General features: G+C 36.7%; 1 protein-coding gene across 3 annotated transcripts in view; it reads right to left on the bottom strand.

The window, feature by feature from the left end:
- BEND6 (BEN domain containing 6) overlaps window positions 1–23,281 on the bottom strand; it is a 51,808-nt gene that overhangs the window by 24,866 nt on the left and 3,661 nt on the right. For 2 of the 3 annotated variants that reach the window (XM_082731269.1, XM_082731268.1), the window contains exons 2-4: window positions 6,880–7,099; window positions 3,386–3,421; window positions 1,130–1,307 (exon numbers count right to left, since the gene is read on the bottom strand). In XM_082731269.1, coding sequence (XP_082587395.1) covers window positions 1,130–1,307; window positions 3,386–3,421; window positions 6,880–6,999 — 334 coding nt within the window. In that variant the 5' untranslated portion in view covers window positions 7,000–7,099. The remainder of the gene's footprint in view (window positions 1–1,129; window positions 1,308–3,385; window positions 3,422–6,879; window positions 7,100–23,281) is intronic. The other variant, XM_082731270.1, reaches the window with a different exon arrangement.

The following is a 23,281-nucleotide window of genomic DNA, read 5'->3' as shown; positions in this document are numbered from 1 at the left end:
ATATGTTTTAGCTGTAACTGCTTCTACTTAAAACTATGAAGTCTTCACTGTAATAAATATTATTAGGAAAGTATATGAGTCATTACCACAAAATGAAAATCTAGCTCATCACCATGTTCTATCTATCTCCTATCAGTTCTGCCTCCATAATTATGTGGAACTGTCCTCTTTACTTTGATAACCATTGTCCTGGGCTAGGGTGCCATCATGTTAGTCTGGATGACTGCAATACTGTTGGAGAGTGGCCCTTCCCTGATTTCTTTCTTGTGTTATTTGTACTCATTTGTACATAGCAGCCAGAGGGATTTATTTTCAAAATGGTCTGTGTATTTACTGTTTTACAACAGAATATTGCCCAACACAAGACATGATTGCCAAATATTCAGCAGCACAAAATAGTGCATGATGCTTAACTGCAAATGGAAAACATAATTTTTGAAAACTAAACACTTAAATACAATATAGGATCCTAAAAAAGACATTATACCAAGTGGTTTTTAATTTGCATAAATTGATCTTTCTCCTTTATTAGTCTTCAGTGGAATGTGACTATTTTCCCAGACTACTTTTCCCAACTCCAAAACTATACTTCAGTGTACAGGATCTTTATTTCCAGTGGTTCTATAATGTCTCATAATAGGTCCCATTTTCTAGTACTTTCCTTAGCAGAGGGGAATAAGATAAGCACATTATGAACATGATAACTTATTTGTTCTCTCTTACTAACCTTTTCTCTCTGGGGCCTACCACAGTGAGTAACCCCTATTAAATGCTCAATAAATAGCCATTGAATATTATTAAATGAATACAACATTTGATATTTTGTAGGAATAATCTAAAATTCCCTAAGTCATAAACTAAGGGCTTAAGGATGAGTGCTTCTGTGTTAAATTATATAATCATAGATTTTCTTAAAATGTGATTTTTGATTTTTTTTTCTCTGAAGCACTGATTTGGTTTTTCACTCTTTTTTTTTTTTTCTATTTTAATTTTTTATTTTTTACAAACATATATTTTTATCCCCAGGGGTACAGGTCGGTTTTTCACTCTTGACAGCTGATTTGCAATAATTTTCATTCATCATATATTTTTCCTTTTATCTAAAAATACCAATTTTATCAAAGTTTACCTTGAAGCATGACCAAAGACTGTCGAAGTCGGCTGTTTTCTTTCCGGGTGTTTGTTAGTTTTTGTTTCAGACTTTTTATTTTCATGCACAATTCCTCCTTTGACAGTTCTGCTAAAGGCTCTTCATCTTCACTGGAGCTCTCACCAGGTAGAAAAGCATTTCCTGAATATGGGTCTCTCTAAAATACAAAGCAGGTACAACAAAAGAAGGTTCAAAGTGACTTTAATGGTTTATCCCATGTTCTATATGCTGAAGGGACTTAATCAGACCTACAAAACCCTCATCTCCCAGGCATTTCTTGCTCCAGATGAAGAGTTGTCCTACCTAGTGAACTAGCCTCAGCTTTGTCTTCCCCCCTGCAGGGGAGCTCAGAAAAGGGAAGACATCAAAGTTTCATGCACACATCTGTCACATAGCAGAAATCAGGATTCTGTCTAACTTCAGTGAAGAATATAAAGTAGAAAAATTGTATAACAGAGAAGAATCAACCAGACAGCTATTCAGATCTTTGTAACTCATCTTCACCCTCTATTTCTCCCCTAACTTTTCACTCACAGCCTCTCTGTTGAGACTGAGAAATTTGGGGGCTTATTGCATCAGAGAAAAGAGAAAGAAGATTCACTTAGGACAAAGCATTCCTGCTTTCCTTTAGTTTTAGAAGTAATTTTTAAGGTCAATAGTAAGACAAAAGTCTGAAAACATATGTACTTGGGTTGCAAGACCTAGGCTGTATTGATCCAGGAAAGGATTTATTAAAATTATTAATCTTGTGTATCTATCTATCTATATGGAAAATTGGAGTATAGAATGGAATTTATAAAGAGCCAAAAGGCTGGAGTATAAAAGTTTTTTAATTTTTATTTTATTTATTTATTTAAAAATATTTTATGTATTCATTTGAGAGAGAGGGAGCTCCAGTGTGGTGGGGGAGGGACAAAGGGAGTAGGAGAAGCAGACTCCCTGCTGAGCAGGGATTCCCAATATGGGACTTGATTCCAGGACCTGGAGATCATGACCCAAGCCACAGGCAGATGCTTAACTGACTGAACCACTCAGTCGGTCCTGGAGTATAAATAAACTTTAGAGTAGAAGAGATAAAGGTATGACATAATGTTTAATGTTGCACAGGAAGGGAAGAGACATTCTGGTGCCAGGAGAAGCCTGGAAAAAAAGGAGCTGGGATGGCAGGAAATCAGATTCAAGTGTCTTTGCTCTTCCTGACCCCACTGTTTGGGGGGAGGAGAGATGGGTCACAAGAATAAGGGTATATGATAGAAATATCCAGATAAATGAGGAGCAATCCTAGAATAACAGGGTTGGCTCCTGCTCCTCAGTTTATTAAAAACTCTGTAAAGAGGGACACCTGGGTAGCTCAGTTGGTTAAGTGTCTACCTTCAGCTCAGGTCATGATCCCAGGGTCCTGGGATCAAGTACATTGGGCTTCTTGCTCAGTAGGGAGCCTGCTTCTCCCTTTGCCTGCTGCTCTCTTTCTCTCTCTTTGACAAATAAATAAGTAAAATGTTTAAAACAAAACAAAACAAAACAACTCCCTAAAAAGAGTCCCCATGTCCATCATTAGCCCTAGGGTGTTAATGGTGCCTCTCTGGATCATAAATTAGAAATGGCCAAAAATAAGTATCTAGACAGCTGGATAAGAGAAAACAGTCAGACTCTCCAGAGTTCTTGAAAAGCAGCTAGAGAATCCAAATTGTCTCTCTGTCCTGGTCAGGAGACAGGTGAGTGCTGGGGAAACTGGTGAAATAGAAATAGTTTAGTGTGAGAATAGTGAGTCCACACAATGCCAGAACCTTATAGAAGATGGCAGTGGTCCTGACTCTTGCTGGCAGAGAGCCTCTTCAGACAACTGCACTGAAGGAAGAAGAGGCCAAGACTTAACAGCAGAGCACAAGGAACACATATAAGAGATACTCCCTGAAATGCGACTTAATAGCAGAGCACAAGCAACACATATAAGAGATACTCCCTGAAATGCTAGGCCCTGGGAAACAGGGAACACTGCACAGCAGGGCACTACAGGACCTCTTCTTCATAAGGCTATTATTGTTAAAAGCAAAAGAAGTAGCTGACTTTCCTAACACTGAGAAACAGACACAGAGAGTTAGACAAAATGAAGAGACAGATGAATATGTCCCAAATGAAAGAACAGGACCTAATCATAGCAAGAGATCTAAGCAAAACAGATATAAGTAATATACCTGATAGATAGTTTAAAGTAATGATCATAAAGATACTCACTGGACTTGAGAAAAGAGTGGAGGACATCAGTGAGACCTTTAACACAGAGATAAAAAAAAGAACCAATCAGAGATAACACAATGAAATTCAAAATACACTTGATGGTTGGGGCATCTGGGTGGCTCAGTTGGTTAGGTGTCTGCCTTCAGCTCAGGTCATAATGCCAGGGTCCTGGATCAAGCCCCACCTTGGACTTCCTGTTCAGCAGGGAGTCTGCTTTTCTCTCTTCTTCTGTCCCTCCCTCTGCTCATGAGTTCTTTCTCCCTCTCTCTCAAACAAAAAATCTTTTAAAAAGTATACTTGATGGAATAAATAGCAGACTAGATGAAGCAGAAGAATTAATTAATGACATGGAAGATAGAGTAATGGAAAGTAACCAAGCTGAGCAAAGGAGAGGAAAGAAAATTATGCAAATTGATATAATCTTAGGGAAATCGATGACTCCATCAAGCATAATAACATTCTCATTATAAGGATCTCAGAAGAAGAGAGAGTAAAGGGGGCAGAATATTTATAAGCAGAAATAATAGCTTAAAACTTCCCTAATCTGGGGAAGGAAATAGGTATCTGGGGGAAAGAGGCACAGAGAGAGCCCCCCTCCCCTAATTCAACCCAAGGAGGTCTGCACCAAGACACATAGTAATTAAAATGGTAAAAAGTAATGATAAAGAAAAATATTTCAAAATAACAAGAGAATAAAAGTTAGTTACATACAAAGGAAACTCCATAAGGTTTTCAGTGGATTTTTCAGCAGAAACTTTGTGGGCCAGGAGGGAGTGGCATGACATATTCGAAGTGTTGAAAGGGAAAAATCTGCAGCCAAGAATACTCTATCCACCAAGGCTATTACACAGAATAGAAGGAGAGATAAAGAGTTTTTCATTAAAAAAAAAAAATAAAGTAACTCATCACCACTAATGCAGCCCTACAAGAAATATTAAAGGAGACTCTTTGAATGAAAAGGAAAGACCACAAATGAGAGTATGAAAAGTAAAAAAATACAAAAGCAATATAAGTAAGTACTTTTGTAAAAACCAGAAAAAGTTATTCATAAAATGAAAGGATGTAGAATATGGCATTATATACCTAAAATATGAGGAGAAGTGTAAAGGATGGTTTCAAAATTAAGCAATCATCAACCTAATATAGACTGATCTATGCAGAAACTATTTTATGCAAACCTAATGGTAACCACAAGTCAAAAACTGGGAAGATATGTAGAGAATAAAGAGAAAGGAATCCAAGTGTATCAGGTCAAAAACCATGAAAGAGAGCAAGAGAAGAAAGGATCAGAGAAAACCTATAGAAATAACCACAAAACAAATAACAAAATGACAATAAATACATATCTACAAATAATTACTTTGAATATAAAAGGACTTAAAAAAGATTTTACTTATTTATTTGAGAGAGAAAGAGAGAAAAAGAGAGAGAACATGAACAAGGGAGAGGAATAGAGGGAGAGGGAGAAGCAGACTCCCTACAGAGGGAGCCTGACACAAGTCTCAAACCCAGGACTTTGGGATCATGACCTGAGCTGAAGGCAGATGCTTAACTGACTGAGCCACCAGATGCCCCTTGAGTAGTCAGTTTAGACCCAGAGAAAGGTGTTGCATGTTAAGTAAGGTAGACCAGCAAGATAAGAGAGATCCTCAACATTGTGGAGCTGCCATAGTAAAATCAGTGCTGATGGAAAAATCAGAAACAGTTTGAGGTATATATCATGATACCAATGTACTACTAAATGATGTACTAAATGATCTATCCATAAAGTTGTACAATGCAACTTGTAAAGATGTAAAATGTGTGATTGGTAAGAACGAAAAGGTTGGAAGCAAGCCATATCCATCATAGGATACTGCCTAAATAAAGACTGGTACATAGACACAGTGGAATAATATGGAGCTATAAAAAAGAGAAAGTTCTTTATACACTAGTGATAGATCTTAAAAAAATATTAAGTAAAAAAGCAAAGTACAAAGCAGCATATCTGATAAGTTACTTTTTTGTGCAAAAGAGGGGACAAAATATCTATTTTTATATTTGTTTTATTTGAACAAAGAAACACTGGAAGGATTAACAAAGAAAGCAATAAATGTGGTTACCTATAGTGTAGGTGGGAGGGGGGAACAGGGTGGATGGGAGACAGGGAAGTGAGTGAGAATTTTCGCCATTTACCTTAAAATACATATTTATATATATTAAAATACATGCCTTCTGATTTTTTAAACTCAGAAAAGCTTTATTTTTATTTCTTTAATTTGGCTTTCTTGTGCCTTCAACACTTTCACAATAATTTTCTGCTTAATAAAGAAAGCGCACTTAATCCTGTCAGGCACACATTTAGCACATGTGGAACCATCATGGATCCTGCTGACATGTTTTTAAATTTTAAAAAGACCTTGTAAGAACTTTAAAGATTTATTTGAGAGAGAAAGCATGTGCTCTTATGTGGGAGGGTGGGGGGAGATGGAGAGAAAGAATCTCAAGAAGTCTCCTCACTAAAGGAGGAGCCCAACTCAGGCTCAATCTCAGGACTCTGAGATCATGACCTAAGCTGAAATCAAGAGTCAGAAGTTTAACCAACTGAGCCACCCAGGCACCCCTAGATCCTCGTAAGAACTTTACGTCTCGTAGCATAAACTCCTTAAAGATGAACCGAGAACATTCCACCACAAATTTTGCCAGTTTCCCAATCTTCTTGGTATAAAGATAAACAGCTCCATTACCATAGTTTTGGGACTGCCTAGTTTTGCTAGGGGCTATATTTTACAGTACCTTATAATAGTGTGTCAAATGCCAGACCATCCTGAATTCCTCTAAACACCATCCCCAGAAGATTAAAAAATATTTTAAACTATGAGAATGTATAGTATGTATTTAAAAAATTAAATAAGAATACATGCACATAACAAACTACATGTATTACAAAGACATACACAAATATATGTACTGCAAAGACACACACATAAAATGAAAAAAGATACACACATTATTGGGTTGTCCAAAGTATAAGAGGACAATGCGAGTGGGGAATTCAGCTTAAAAAGGAATAAATAAATAAAAAAAGAAAGGAGCCCACATCAAACCAGTGATGAACATGGGCCACAAACCGGAGTTATAAAAGAAGAGAAACAGTAAATATTAAAGAAGACATAGATATTTCAATTTCTTTAGTACTTTTTGAGAGGAAAAATAGTTTCTGACAGTTTCCTCTCTTTCATTTCCCAGAATATGAGTGAAAGTTTGAACAATGGCATAATTGGTCATACTTAAATAGAAGCAGGTAAAATGTCTTTTGAGTATGTTTCTAACTCAACTTGTTCAACATTACAAAGAGAATATGAAATTTTTATTCCCTTGGTTGAACAAAGAATTAAAGGGAACAATGAGTTAATAGAAGAAGAGAAAGTACTGAAGTAAATTATGAAAAGCACTATGGAATTATGCTGAAGCTAGATAATAAAGTTATACTGAGGTAACAGAACACCAACCTGTCCTTTATCCATGTCACTATTTGCATTCTCTGAGTCCATTGTCTCTGTCCTTTTCCTTTTCCCTTTTCTAAGAGCTTGGGTATTGGTAATGTCATCTGTTTGCAAGATCTTCTGCATTTTCTCAAATAGTTCTCAAAGATTTTCTGAAATTGTAGGAAGAGGGAATGCCCATGTAGATGATACTATTCTTGACGAAGTTCCCAAATTAATGTTTTTCCTTAAAAACAAAACAAAAAAAGGATACGTAATGTATATACAAGCAGATGATTCATAATTACAGTAGCCACTCAAGTAAAATACTTTTACTAAATGTTTCTTATCTTTCTCCTGCTGACAAATTTTGCACATTTTCATTTGATTCAAAATCTTCCAATTTCATCGTCATCATGAGGATGTCTTGTTTCTAGGATGTGACTGATATGCAGTGAATTGTCACTTATAAAATGAAATAGTGTGAAAAAAACTTTCATCTTTATAAGTTTTTTCTTGATAGTCAGTTATAAGCAGTCTAAATATCAACATAGAAACATAATAAATGTATGCAGGCAGTATTTCACAGGATCAAAGTTATAAAAGGCATTAATACTAGTAGATCTCATTAGGATCAAAATGTTCCAAGGGGGATTAATAAGCAATAAGAATTGCTTATAAGTTTGTTTTGCTTTTTTCTGAAAACTCTCCAGTTTTGAGGTGGAAGACTTTTCTTGGTGTAAATTTAAGAATTTACCATAAAGAATGAAAGAAAAATATATCTCAAAGGCAAAGATACAGTTCATAAAAAATTTTAAAGGATAATAATTATTATCCTTTAACTATTAAGTAGATAATAATTATTATCTACTTTTCAAAACCTGAAAAGTAGATAATAATTATTAGGTAAGGATGAAGTGACCAAATTTAATTTTTGCTATTCACAGATGATATAGTACATTTGGTCTTAACATCCTTATTACTCACATATATTGGTTTGTATCTATGAAAAGATATTAATTGTAAATAATAAAACTTTAAACACAGAAAGGGGCTGAACTTAAAGGGACTTTAAGAAATATCTAGACTGTTGAGCAGAAGGTAACATAGCTCCTTACCAAAATATACCAAATAATTCTTTTAGAAAATATGGCACTTTTACCTACTTTAAGAGAAATTCACCATTCTTTACTCCAAGCATGAAATAATTTGGTATTGTCTTGCCAAAATCGTTTGTTGTGAGTCTGAAAGCTTACTTTGGATTTTCACATATATGAATAATATTTGAACTCACACACATGGAATTGAACTGAATTGTGAATCATATCTGACTCACAAACATAAGGGGTTTTATCTAGCATCAAGCTTTATTAATAATTTTAATGATAAGGCAATCGAGAGGCACAGGTCAAGTAGAGAGAGGTCTAGGGCATCCTACTGGTTTTGTAGGTCCTTCCTTTTCAGATCACATAGGTACTCTGTGGTCTAGAATAAGTGAAGCCTTTAAATGATGAGGGTCACCTCACATAGTGGGGAGTGTTTAAGTTGTAACACATTTGCATTTTATATCTCCATTTATACCTCAGAGTTGTATAGCTTACATGACCTTTTCAAGGTTATAAACCCAGAGGTTCTGGGTATGTTTGCTATAAAAAATCCTAAATCAGGGATATATAATTAAAAGCATTCTAGGGGCACCTGGGTGGCTCAGTAGGCAGCCAGGTACCTTCCTCAGAAGGCAGAAGCAGAAGCCTCTGCCTTTGGCTCAGGTCGTGATGCCAGGGTCAATCCCAGGATTGAGCCCCGAATCAGGTCCTGCATCAGGCTTTCTCCTCAGCAGGAAGCCTGCTTCCTCCCCTCTTTCTCTGCATTCTATAGATTAAAAACTCCACTCTTAGCCAATATCATTAATCCATCTACCCAGAGCAAGGTCAACAAACATTCTTCTTTAAAAAATTTATTTATTTATTTATTTATTTATTTATTTATTTATTTATTTATTTGACAGAGATCACAAGTAGGCAGAGAGGCAGGCAGAGAGAGAGAGGAAGGAAAGCAGGCTCCCTGTTGAGCAGAGAGCTCGATTTGGGGCTCGATTTGGGGCTCGATGCGGGGCTCGATGCGGGGCTCGATGCGTGGCTGGATCCCTGGACGCTGGGATCATGACCTGAGCCGAAAGCAGAGGCTTTAACCCACTGAGCCACTCAGGCACCCCAACAAACATTTTTCTATAAAGGGTCACATAGTAAACATTTTAGGCTTTGTAGGTCAAGAGGCAAAATTGAGGATATTATGTAATTCTTATATAGCAAATAAGAAAAGTTTTCACAAAATTTTATTCATAAAATTGCAAATATACTATTAATAATCGAATACAACTTTTTGTAAGACAGTTCTGTTCATGAGAACAGAATTTTTAAAAATCTTGTTTAATTAGAGTTCAAAGTTTTCTCCACCATCAAAATACATTTCCCAAGTATTCATTTGTTAATGCTGACCTGCAATGAGATTTTTTTTTTTAATTTCTTTTCGGCGTAACTGTATTCTGCAATGAGATTTTATGTATTCCATATTTGAAAATGTCTTTTACACCAACAGGCATTGCCATATACTGATCTTAATCCATGAGTTTATAATTTTCTTAACTGAGATAAAAGTCACAAAACATAAAATTCACCATTTTAATAATTTTAACTATATGTTCACTGGTTTTTTAGTACATTCACAATATTACACAATCATCACCAAGGAAGTTCATTCCTCCCAATATAAGTTAATAATTTTAATTGAGGATATTCATCTTTCAGTAGACTTTTACAGAATTCTATTAAATTCATTTGGTATTTACTTTTTAGTGTACTATTCTATTGCAGCAATTAATTATTTCCAATTAAAGGTTAGGAAGAAGTTCCTCATTGCACAGTTAAATGTATTTTTTTACGATTATTTATTTTAGATAGAGAAAGAGAGAGAGGGATATGGGGGGCAGAGGGAGAAAATCTTCAAACAGACTCCTCACTGAGTATAGAGTGCAGGAGGATGATGGGCTCAACCTCATGACCCATGAAATCATGACCTGAGGTGAAACCAAGAGTGGGATGCTTAACCAACTGAGCCATCAAGGTGCCCCTTAAATGTATTTTGAAATAGATAAATTTTCTTTGTACTTACATTGAAGTCTGAAACACAATACTAGAACTGTAGTTTGAACTGGAAAAATACATATAGTGCAAATTCGAGTGGAGATGAACATCTCAATTCTTTTTTTTTTTTTTTTAAAGAACATCTCAATTCTTGTTATAACTTTTGGCGTGAGGGAAAATGTATAAAGCAGCCTGAGACATTACTTATGAGTGACAAGTTAAGGTTATTGAAATGACTTTACCTCAGTGTAATTTTTGCATATAAGTACTTGTGTTGTCTTGTGATTTCGTCTTGTAGATTGTTAATGAATTCATTATCAAGTCTGTTACAAAAGCTAATTTCCATTAGCCATTCTGTGTTCCAAAAGCTACTCAGCATTCCATAGGAGTGGTTGAGGACAGTTACTAAAAATTTCAGTCTTGGCCCTGAGCTCACACATTTGCAGTGAAACTTCACCACCCCTAAGTTATGGAAATGCTGTATAGCAGGGCAAGGCAGAATACTCAACCTCTATTTCTGAAAAAAATTCATGGAATTTATGATGGTCAAGTCCACAAGAAGGATGATCACCATTGGCACTATTGGTTTGGTGAAGATAGTATTTTCAGAAATTGAAAGGTGATCTTAAAATGTATATGGAAATGTAAGACATCAACAATGGCCAAAACAATCTTGACAAAAAGAAGGAATTTTTAATAATCACATTTCCCAATTTTAAATTTTAGTACAAAGCTACAGTAAGCAAAACTGTGTGGTACTGGCATAAAGATAGACATCTAAATCATTAGAATAGAATTGAGAGTCCAGAAATAAACCTTTACATTTATGATCAATTGATTTTTTACAAGGTTGCAAAGATAAGTAAGTGAGGAAAGAAAAGTCTTTGCAACAAATGGTGCTGGAACAACTGAAAATTCCTATGCAAAAGAGCAAAACCTACTTCACACTATATGCCCAAATTATTTCAAAATTTACTTTTAGATCATAGACCCAAATGTAAGAGCTAAAACTATAAACTCTTAGAAGCAAACATAGGAGTAAATTTTATAATCTTAGGTTAGACAATGATTTTAAAATATGACAATGAAAGTGTTCACAAATGAGACCATCAAGAAAGTAAAAAAGGTAACCCACACTATGGAAGAAAACATTTGAAAATAGATCTCATAAGAGGCTTGTATAGAGTATATATAAAGAACTCTTACAACGCAATAATAAAAGAAACCCAGTTTTTTAAATGGGTGAAGGATTTAAACAGGCATTATTTCAAAGAAGATACACAGATAGCCAATAATCACATGACAAGATGTCATTAATCATTACAGAAATGTTCATAAAAAGTATGATGAGATGTTACTTCATACCCACCAAGATGGCTATAATAAAAAAAAGAGAAAATAACAAGTGTTGGTAAAGATGCGGGGACATTGGAGCACTTTATACATTGCTGGTGGGATTGTAAAATGGTACGGGCATTTTGAAAAACAGTCTGGCAGTTTCCCAAAAAATTAAACATTAAATCATCCTGATTGAACACATCAATTCTACTCCTAAGCATATACCCAAGAGAAATGAAAACATATATCCCTGTAAAAACTTGTATGTAAATATGCATAGCTATATTATTCATAGTAGCTAAAAAGTAGAAAAACCCAAATATCTATCAACTCATGAAGAATAAATAAAATGTAGCATCTTTAGAGTGAAATATTATTCAGCGATGAGAAATAAAGTTCTGATACATGCTACAACACGTATGAGCCTTGGAAATATGCTAAGTGAAAGACACCAGTCACAAAAGATCACACATTATGTGGTTCCATTTATATGAAATGTCAAGAATAACAGCAGATAATTTATAGACACAGAATCTAGATTGGTGAGTTCTTAGGGGTAAAAGATTTTGTGGGTGGGGGTGGGGAGGAGGTGTGATTGCTAATGCATATAAGAGTATCCTTTAATTTAGAGAGAACAAAGATGTTTCTTAAAAAATGGATTGTGGTAGGGGGCCTAGGTGGCTCAATCATTAAGTGGCTGCCTTCAGTTCAGGTCATGATCTCAGGGTTCCGTGATGGAACCCCGAATGGGGCTCCCTGCTCAGCGGGAAGCCTGCTTCTCCCTCTCACACTCCCCCTGCTTGTGTTCCCTCTCTTGCTGTGTCTCTCTCTGTCAAATAAATAAAATCTTTAAAAAAGATTGGATTGTGGTGATGGTTGCACAACTCTGTGAAAATGCAAAAGGAATATTGAATTGTACTGTTCCAATGGGTGAATTGCATGGTATGTGCATAATAATTCAATAAAACTATTTTAAAAAGAAGTAGTAAGTTCAAATGTTTTCTGCAATGTACCTGCTGATAAATAACAACAGAAAAAAAACAGAAAATGCAAAATGAAATATCTCATCCCAGTAGAATTTCTTCCCAAAAATTAGAAATAGGAGTGTCTAGTTGGCTCAGTCAGTGAAGCATGCAACTCTTGGTCTTGGGGACATGAATTCAGGCCCCATGTTGGGCGCAGAGCTCACTAAACAAACGAACAAAACAAAGCAAAATGAAATGAAATGAAACTGAGTATGCATACAAAATACGTAGGCTTTAAACACCTACCTAACAGTAGGCTTTAAACACCTTTTATTTTTACAAGTTTTGTAAATTTGTCTGACTAAACCCTTTCCTGCTCCACACACATTTTTACCACCATCAGCTGTAACACATCTTAGTAGATTCCACTTCAGGTTGTACTCAATCATTGTTTTCTCAACTTCTTTGAAAATATTCTCTCCTACAGTTGCTTCACAGAGACTACTTATAGAGGTTAATTTGTCAGTCCCTCTAAACTCAGCAATTACTCCCAAATAAACAAGAATAACTGAGCAGTATCAGTAGCATCTGTTGACTCATCAAGCACCAAGAAAAACTCAGTCATTTTGCCTTGTTTTTAAATTGATTATTATTTTGTTCCTGATTTTCTCAGTTCTTTGAGCAACTGTTTTTGCTGAAAGTCTAATGATCTAAGTAAGTTTATTATTTTTTTTCCCGGGTACATGTCTTTAGCTACTGCAATCAAGCATGATTTAATCAACTCACTATCTGTTAATGGTTTTCCTTGCATGTTAACAAATGAACCACTCAGAAACTTATTTTGTATGCATACTCAGTTTCATTTCATTTCATTTTGCTTTGTTTTGTTCGTTTGTTTAGTAAGCTCTGCGCCCAACATGGGGCCTGAATTCATGTCCCCAAGACCAAGAGTTGCAAGCTTCACTGACTGAGCCAACCAGGCACTCCTATTTCTAATTTTTGGGAAGAAATTCTACTGGGATGAGATATTTCATTTTGCATTTTCTATTTTTTTTCTGACAGTTGCTGTCCTGTGTTTTGGAAATATTGTGATGAGTGCTTAATTTGGTAATATTGACACATATTATGTTTTTTTTAACATGCCTATAGTGTCACTGGATCATAAAAACGATGCTTTGGTAACACCTAATGTGATAACAAAATAAGCCACAGTCTACTCTGCTTTAAAAGCATGAAATATGGTTTTCTCTTTTTTTGTTTTTTGACAAGACTGGCATGTACTAATAATGAAAAAATATATAAAATGCCACAGTGTGACAATATGCATGACACTGAAACACCATGAAGTTATTGTAACCACATTACGGTGATTTGCGGGGTATTGAGCAGTGGTACCAAGTGATGAGATTGCCTCAAATGGTTTCTGTCACAACTACTCAACTCTGCCCTCATAGCATGAAAGCAGCCATAACAGTATATAAAAACGTAAGTGTGGTTATGTTCCAATAAAACTATTTAACGGACACTGAAAGTTTAATTTTATATAATTTTCATATATCATGGTATGTTCTTATATTGATTTTTTTGGACAATTTAAAATGTAAAGAACATTCTTAGCTTACAGGCTGTATAAAAGAACAGGTAGCAGGCAGATGAGCAGTACTTTGCTGAATCCCATGGTAGCTCAGTTATCATACTTAAATGGAGTTTAAACTGTATCATCTGCTTTCTTTTCTTTCACCTTAATTTCTTTTCCTGCTGAGCAAGCCAGGTGCTTTATTTATTTATTTTTAATAAGTAATAAATATTTTTTAAAATTTTATTTATTTGACACAGAGAAAGAGAGAGAGAGAGATCACAAGTAGGCAAAGAGGCAGGCAGAGAGAGGGGGGAAGCAGACTCCCTGCTGAGCAGAGAGCCTGATTCGAGACTCCATCCCAGTATCCCGAGATCATGACTTGAGCCGAAGGCAGAGGCTTAACCCACTGAGCCCCCCAGGCACCCAAGCTAAGGCACTTCAAATTCTTTCTCCTCAGTGCCTTACCTCACTGTACATTACTACAATAACTAAGAACAGAAATTGAGAGACATAATATATAGCAGGTAAGATTCTACATCAAATTGTTACTATTTTTTTTTTAAGATTTTATTTATTTATTTGTCAAAGAGAGAGCGAGAGCGAGCACAGGCAGACAGAGTGGAAGGCAGAGTCAGAGGGAGAAGCAGGCTCCCTGCGGAGCAAGGAGCCTGATGTGGGACTCGATCCCAGGATGCTGGGATCATGACCTGAGCCGAAGGCAGCTGCTTAACCAACTGAGCCACCCAGGCGTCCCAAATTGTTACTATTTGATAAAATCGAATTTTGCCAGATTTAACTGATGGGAACCTGTCAAGTATCATTTAGTGATGGTGACAGATGCCAGATTCCTAGGTCACTGGGGATGACGATAACCCCAGGGTGGAGAAAAGGGGAATAGGGAATTACTGTTTAATGGTTATAGAGTTTCAGTTTTACAAGATGAAAAGGGTTCAGGATGTGGAAGATGGTGATGGTCACAGGACAATGTGAATATACTTAATGCCTCTGAATTATCCACCTTAAAACGGTTAAGATAGTAAATTTTATGTTATTTGTCTTTATCACAATAAGAAAACTAGAGAAAATTAGTTTATAAAAATGTTGTTTTTGTAATATCCCTACCTGTACTAAAATCTTCTACCATTACTAGGGTGGTAATTACCACTAATACGATTTAATTATTGAGCACATCTCAAGATCTTCAAAAACACATAATTCTTTCAAGACTAACCAGCAGGAACATATAGAACCTCTTTTAGAATGACTACTTTTCAGTAGACTTCAGACCCATATTTTGTTACAACATCCACAAACAGACGGTTCAATGTTTATATTACCGGCCAATTAACAAATTCAGAAAGGATATTGTGAATTTGGTAATGTTTAAACACTCCTCTTAGTTTCTAATAGTAGAAAATTCACCAGGTAGTTATCTTCCCCTTTTTATTTTTTGCTAGCAGAAAGCATTTCATTAATTCCCTAGATAGTACTTGTAGGATGTGAAATTAAACATGAACACACCCATGAGAACATCCATGATATGTGGTTGGTTGGATAATATAAGTCAGCGGTTTTCAACCATTTCTGGCAATTCACAGTAAGAAATAGAGTATATTTTGATCGAGGAAACACACACACAAAACTAAACCAAAACTTAATGAAACATTCTTACCCTTACTACATGTGATGCACTCTCTCAGTTTCTCTGTTGCTCCTGACCTGGCAAGAGAGTCAGGTGCTAAATGACCCAGCTTTTGTCTTATCTGCAATTAGACAGGGTGACTGGCTTACTTCCATCTTGATAAATTCAGGAAGAAGACTTCTATAGCAGAGCGGTATTAGCACAGAAATCAGAGGCTGGGAATGGTGGAAGACAATCTTTACCTACTTCACAATGTCATTTATCCTCACCAACTGTCTATAAAAAATGCTGTAGCCATGTGTGGAATTGTCTGAAAGCTTGCACAAGAAAGTATAGGCAAAACTGAAAGAGACTCTGGTTGAGTTTCCCTGTGGTTCTAGGACCTCCAAAATCTTCCCTAAAAAATATCAGTTTTTATGAGTAGTTTTCCCTTGGCTGTTTTTCTCTACTTTCTTCCCTGTACCCCCACCAACCCTTGGTATTTATGTGACTTTTCCCCATTTATCAGAAACACAGATGCCAACTTAAGCATAAAGGAAAGTAATAATCAATTAAAAGTTCTATTTTAGAATAACTGTAAGTCATGTAAATCATCTTCCATTTCACATTTTTTTAATTAATGCAGAACAATCTATTCATCTTGAAAGTTGAGGGCAAGATGAGATCATTAGCTTTTTGCTTTAAGTAATCATATTCTAGAACATTAAATTTTAGACCAATTTCTAAAATTCACAAAATGTAATAGTTCTGATGCAAGAATCAATGTCTATGCATGGAAATCAGGAGTGATTCAACTTTCAAATGTTAATTTATCAGGTCAATTATAACATGAAAAGGAGAAACCAATTTCTCTTTGAAATATTTGCCCCATTATACCCTACATTAATATCATATATTAATGAAATAGTTGGTTACCATTTAGATAGTTTCTAATATTTTTGTACTTTCATACTCTCAAAAGTTGAGTTCAAAACATAATTAATGTGCTGAGTCACGTATTTCAGATAATTTACTTAATAAATCACTTTAAGTGGTTTGCCCCCTCATCTACTACCAATAATTTTCTCACTCTAATGTTCTTTCATACCATGTTAAAGCACCATTCAAATTTAAATAAGCAATGATTAACTACATTTCACATTTTTAAAATTATTTCCCTACCTCCTATATATAGGTCTTTAGAAAAACACATTCATGTAACTTTATGAGCGACATTTTTCTTCGATAAGTTCATAGAATACTGCAGATGGAAGGAAATGTAAGGGACATCTTCTGTTACCTGTATTGCCAAACTGGGTGTGGGTAGCCATAGGGCAAGTCAGGACCAGGAAACTAGTTAGGGGATAATGCAGGTATTGACCGAAGAAGGAAGCCCAAGGAAATGGAATGGATCTACTTAATTCAGGTGAAGTCTAGAAAGCCACCTACAGGCAAGGAAGCATAGATGAGTAGAATGAGTTCAAAGTGTGGAAGCCAAACTCAGGGTTCAGGAGTGTCAAAAACCGAGAGGAAGAGGGGGCTCAGAAGTGGTGGCATTTGGGGACAATGTTGTGAAGTCATGATTCCATAGTAGAGAAATTGCTCAAACAGCCAAAGGGAGGCAGAATCCCAGGCAGATGTACCTCCTGTTCACACAAAGAGGGGGGAGACTAAATTTGTCCTCCTACCAAAGGATTGAAAGATTAGTGAAATACCTTTTTTTTTGTTTGTTTGTTTTTTCACTATGTTGGTCACTGGAGAGAGTCTTCCAGTCTGAATCTTTGGTGAGTATATTAAATGACAAAGCAGGGCTACATAAGGTTACAAACACAGGACCTAGGCTGGATCCCTAACCATAAATCTAACACTTACTATCCACATAACATTTCTGTGCCTGTTTCCCCATTTGTGAATAATAACAGTACACCATCATGAGTTGATATTGTTATATATTCATTATTTTATTTACTTAGGTTATTTAGTTTATTAATAGTAGTATTTTTATTAGTAACTGAAGGAAAAAGACCCAGATCCCCCTCATACAAGCTTAGATCAAACATGTAGTGTGTGTGTATATGTGTGTGGGGGGGATTGTTTACAAGACGCAGTGGTGGGAGAGGCGTCAAGAAACATAGCTAATTAATCTGGACGCCTATGATGCTATATCAGAAAACCACAGTCAGTCTTACTTAAAAAAATAAAGACAAATTATTAGGGCTATCCATTTTTTTTTTTTTTAAAGTAGGCTCATACCAACATGGAGCTTGAACTTAAAACCCTGAGAACTTGAGTTGTATGCTCGCCTGACTGAGCCAGCCAGATGCCCCAAGAACTATCCTTTTTAGGAAGGACAATCAGATGGTCTCTGATAGACCAAAGTGATACTTTGCTTAGTTCCCCAAGCTTGTATAGCTTCTTGGAGGTGCTGAATTGAATTTACTCAAATGATAGTGATGGGGCAATGAAATAATAACAGATCTATAATTTTTCAACAAAAGAAGTCTTGCTACATTGAAGGATAAAGTGGTCTAAGCAAATCCTTTACCGGCTAAAGGGGAGGAGCAGATCCCTTGTGTGTTGGGGAACAGCTGATACACTGCTGAAATGTCTGGTTGGCCCTCATTCATCTGGTTCAGGTTAGTCTAAGAACAGACCAAAGAGAGATAGGGTAGGTGCCCAGCAAACCTAACTGGGAGGATTTCCTTTAGAGGTGAGGCTACAGTGGACAGGGCGGCAGCGTAAATGAAAAGCATGCAACAGAAACTATTGTTTTCTAAGTGCTGGAGAGTCGTGAAGGCATTTGCCATCTTGTGGGAAATTCTGTATCTCTAGGCCTCAAGGTCCTTATCTATAAAGAGATGAGCAGTACCTACCCATGGTTGCTGTGAGGATTAAATGAGTGAATGTAGGTAAAAGCATTTAGCAGAAACTGAGCAGAGAGTAGGTATTCAGCACGTGTTAGCTACTACTAAAACAACTTGGTGGTCCACCCCAGGATAACCATTCAGTAATGAGGAAGCCCAGGACAAGCTGTCCCATGCTGCTTGAGGGAGAGAGAGAGGTGAATAAGATTGTACCAGCCAGCTCTCAGGGTGCTGCTGGTGGTGCCCCTTCATCTACACACTAAGACCCAGACTTCAACAGCTCACAGACGGCAGACCGCCAGGGGTCTGGTACACTAACGGCAGTCTTACCAGTGTCTTCTTAAGGTGGATTTCTGCGTTTCGAATGGCAGCAGAATGAAATTGTGCAAAGAATGGTGCTCACTAGAACCAGAGGGGCCTGAGCCACTCAGTATGGCATCGGTTCAAAATCTGTTTCTGTGTGGATCAGGTGAATATTGTGTCACTAAATCCTTCACAGCCTAGAGAGTCAGAAGGGAACTTGGAGGAAATAGAACCACCCAAACTGAGAGATCAGAACACCCCTGAAAACTGGGCTTGCTCACTGGAATGAGAAAGTCCCAAGATGAAATAACAAGCCTTATGATATGATAGAATGGGATCACAGTGATAAGACACTGGGGCCTCGTGTTCTGAAAACGTGACAGTTGGGGGAGTCGAGGTTCATAAGTATGGCAAGTGTGGGAAGCGAGAGATACGGGTGGATGGAGCTGAGCACTTGGTATGGACAGGCGGTTTTCCATACTAACTAAAGGAATTATCTTGGTGGGATCAAAGGCCCCATTTACTAAGTCTCCACAGAAGGATGAATGGTGAAAAGCTTCATAGACTGTGGCTTGAGGCAGGATTTAGGAAGAGTAATGGCTACACTCGCCAGGATGTCTAGGGGTCGTTTTGGGGAACCTAATATTAAGTCCTGTTGCCTTTCTTTCTTCAAACTATGGAGTCCTTGTAGACTCTGAGCTCAAATCTTATTACCAGTGTTTTACCTCAGAATGGGTTTATCCATCCAAATATCTGGATATAAATTAGGATGCTTAAGTGGCCTGAAGATAGCTTAAGAATCAAGTTAGCCCCTTCTTGCCATGAAAGAAGTCTGTGGAAGTGGTCCCAGAAAGTTAACACAGGATTCCTTTTCAGGGTTAGAACAGACATCTCAATGAAAGTTAACCTTAGGGACTCAATTATCTCTTTCCTAATCTGTTCAAAGTTGCAAGAGGACAGGAAGCATCTTCAGCTAGTCTCAGGGTGGGAAGCATTCACCTGCATTTGGAAGATGTCCCAGAAATTTTATAGGTTAGAGTAGAGAGTTTTCCTCTGCTTATCCTAAGACACTTCTCCCAGTTTCAAGGAGGGTACCTAGGTGAAGTTAGTGTTGATGGATTGAGAGAATCATTTAATACTGCAAAAGCCTTGGCATCTGTATGGAGCTGTACGGGTCTGACATGGTCCTTTCTCTTTCTCCCCCTCTCCTTCTCTCCCTCCCTTCTTTCTTTCCTCCCTTCCTTCCTAGCTTCCTTTCATCCTCTCCCTTTCTCTCTTTTGTTCTTAAGAACTCTTTAAGAACCTGATGAAAACTATGGCCCATGTTCTCCAATAGAGACCCACATTTTTATATATAATTTCAGGACCCTAGAGGTCTTTTAATGAATTGCAGGTTAACAACTCCTGCAGCAGATAGCACAACAAGAACAGGCTTCAGGTTTTTGACTTTTTTTTTTTTTTTAAATATTTTATTTATTTATTTGACAGAGAGAAATCACAAGTAGATGGAGAGGCAGGCAGAGAGAGAGGGAAGCAGGCTCTCCGCTGAGCAGAGAGCCCGATGCGGGACTCGATCCCAGGTCTCTGAGATCATGACCTGAGCCGAAGGCAGCGGCTCAACCCACTGAGCCACCCAGGCGCCCGACTTTTTTCATTGAAATACAAACTCCACTATATTCTCAGTTAGTGCCTTTGCTGTGTGTTTCCCAATTTTACTCCAAAAGTGTTTTGGGATCAACAAAGACTTTTTAAGATACACTTTTCTTTTTATTACAGATCCATAGGAAGTCATTAAATTGGGATAATTTCCATAATCTTTGGAATAGTGTGTTATTGAAACATTTTTTACTAATCATCAGTTACTCGTTGAAGTTCTCTATTCTTCTTGGGATACTTGTTACCTTTGCTATCTTAGTGACATTATTCTTTCAGGCTACCAGCATGCTAATGAATTAGCATATAAATCTATTTACACAAAATATTTAATGCAAAAGCGCCACAAAAATTATAAGAAATGGAGGAAATTTAGCTATTAAATGTTGCTGTCTTTTCATTAACACAATTTGGCAATGTATTAACACAATGACAATGTAACTATAAACCTCCTACCTTAATTTTTTTCTTTTTTCACTTGAAAGTGTATAAATGCTTAAAGCCCTTATGGTGGAACTGGAAGGCACTAACCTCAGATTTCAAACTTGCTTTGTAAATTGCCCCTACTTAGAAATGGTGGAAATATTTTACACTATCTGAATAATAATGAACAATGCTGCTTAGTGATTTATAACCCTAAGAGCTTTATAATTTGATTTATGAACAGCTCTCAAATTTTCCATTGGCAGTTCATACAACTATGAGTAAATTTTCTGGCCAAATGACTCAGTATTTTGCTGCATGACTAATCCCACACTCAATGTTAGAAACTACATAAATGAATTCTATTTGCTAGTGGATAATAAATGATTACTTTCCAAAAACTGTCTGCAAAGCATTATAGGGTAGATGAATTCAATTACAGACATTTTTTTAAAACTCTCAGACTCAGTAGACTTTTTTGAGAAGCCTGTAATGTTCACAGAAAAGAACATCCCCCCCACTCCAACAACATTATTCTGGATTCTACAACAAATAAGACAACAAATTCTAATTAGTCTCTAAAACTTCTAAAATGTTAGAAGAACAATTAGAAATGATTCACTTGAGATGTTTTCCTTACAATGATGCCTCCAAATTATTTTTAAAAGTTTTTATTGTGGTAAAATGAATATAAAGTCTTTTCCCAGGAAAGATTTGCTGAAATTAATATTTGCAAATAATAATTACTTTTCCTTCAAGAAACCAAATCTTCAAAAGACAATAGCAATCCATCCACATGATGGCTCCGCTAATTTTGGTGGCTGGAAATTGCCTCCATCATTACATTAGATGTCATAGGAGCTGATGATGCAGCTCCTTTACCTTTCAATACAAGAACATGTGCTTGTCTTGTCTTGGTCTCAGATTATGATGAAAAATGATTTGGGAATAAATAAGTCATGCAACACATTTCCATGGATGCCTCTCAATTTTCCTTTTATGCCATTTATGTTCTGAGAGTAAAAAACTTTACCTAGGAACAAGTAGATTATCAGTCCAAACTCAGTATGATTTATTTCCAAAAATTTGTTGCTGGAGCCATTCTTATCTAAACTTTTTGTTTTCAAGGGGGTAATATTTCAATGTAATATCATTGTGTGATTACCAGTCAGGTAATATGCTCACTTTCATTTAGGTTTGTAATAAAATGTTACAGATAATCTGGGCTACATTCCAAGGTATCCCTTATCTTTCCTTAAAAATCATACTCCTAGTCTGAGGGTTTGTAGCCAAAGTTAGTGGAGAGGAGACCATGGTCAGGGAACCTTCCTAACTAGTCAGGGTCTGTGTTAACTGAAGAGTCAAAGCAGCCAGAGAGCAGAAAGAACCCATCAGGGGTACTGCGGATATATTAAAACAACAGCTACACCCTAAGAAGAATGCCCTCCTCTCCTTTCTCTTTAACTCTTAATTTCTCTACCACTGCTGGTTCCATCTCTCAAGTTCCCTGTAAACTTAGTTAAGTACCCCATCCTGATAAAAAACAAAACAAAACAAACAAACAAACAAAAACATTACTCAGGTTTTAATCACAATTCTACTCATCCCTTTTAGATAAATTATCTTTTAGAGTTAGAATTTTACAGTCAACTTTCTCCAAAGACTGTGGACAGAGGCTCTTCTGTTTTCACCTCCTACTCCTTCAACCCGTTAATGTCTGGTTTTAGCCTCTCCCACTAGGATGAATCAGTTCTCTGGAAGATTTCCAGAGGTCTCCTAGTCACCAGTTCTCAGTCCTCGCACGCCTTAACCTCCCATTTGTGCTTCTGTTCTAGAAAACCACTAAATGGGAACATTTCCTATTTGGGCTTCCATAGACTTGCCTTCTGCTGTCCTTCTCCAGTCCACAGTTGGAAGTCATCTCCAAAGTCTGATTCTAATTCTTTCTATAATTTCTCTCCCTTAGTCATTTTGTCTATATCCGTGACCTCAACTATAATTCATGTTGATGACTCCCAGTCTGTGTCTGGTTCTGACCTCTCCACCCACATTTCCATGCGTTTGCTGGATAATTTCATATGGATATCCTTCTGACAACTCTATTTTGATGGGTGTAAGACTCAGTTTGTCATCTTTTCCTCCAGAACTGCCCTTCTACCCTAGCTCAAAGCTTGAGTCATCTTCATTTCTTCCCTTTTTCTCAGTTGGTCTCTACACAGATTAGGGTGGAGCCTTCTTTTCTTTCTGACCCATAAATTAGGAATTTGTGCTGCAACTGCTTATCTCTAGGGAAATACTGCAGAGCTTCTTTCTTTTTCTTTTTTATTAACATATAATGTACTATTTGCCCCAGGGGTTCCGCTGTGAATCATCAGGTTTACAGGTTTCAAATCCCTCAACATAGCACATACCCTCCCCAATGTCCATAACCCAGCCACCCAACCCAATCCCCCTACCCCCCAGCTTCTTTCTTTTTATTAAAGCCCTTTACTCATCTTACTTTGGCAGATGAATAACTCAGTGATGGGGGAAATCAGAGA

This window comes from Mustela nivalis (genome assembly GCF_964662115.1).
Source record: "Mustela nivalis genome assembly, chromosome: 5".
Classification (NCBI taxonomy): Eukaryota; Metazoa; Chordata; class Mammalia; order Carnivora; family Mustelidae; genus Mustela; species Mustela nivalis.
The sequence above is the reverse complement of the archived record's forward strand: the minus strand, read 5'-3'. Positions and strand labels throughout refer to the sequence as shown.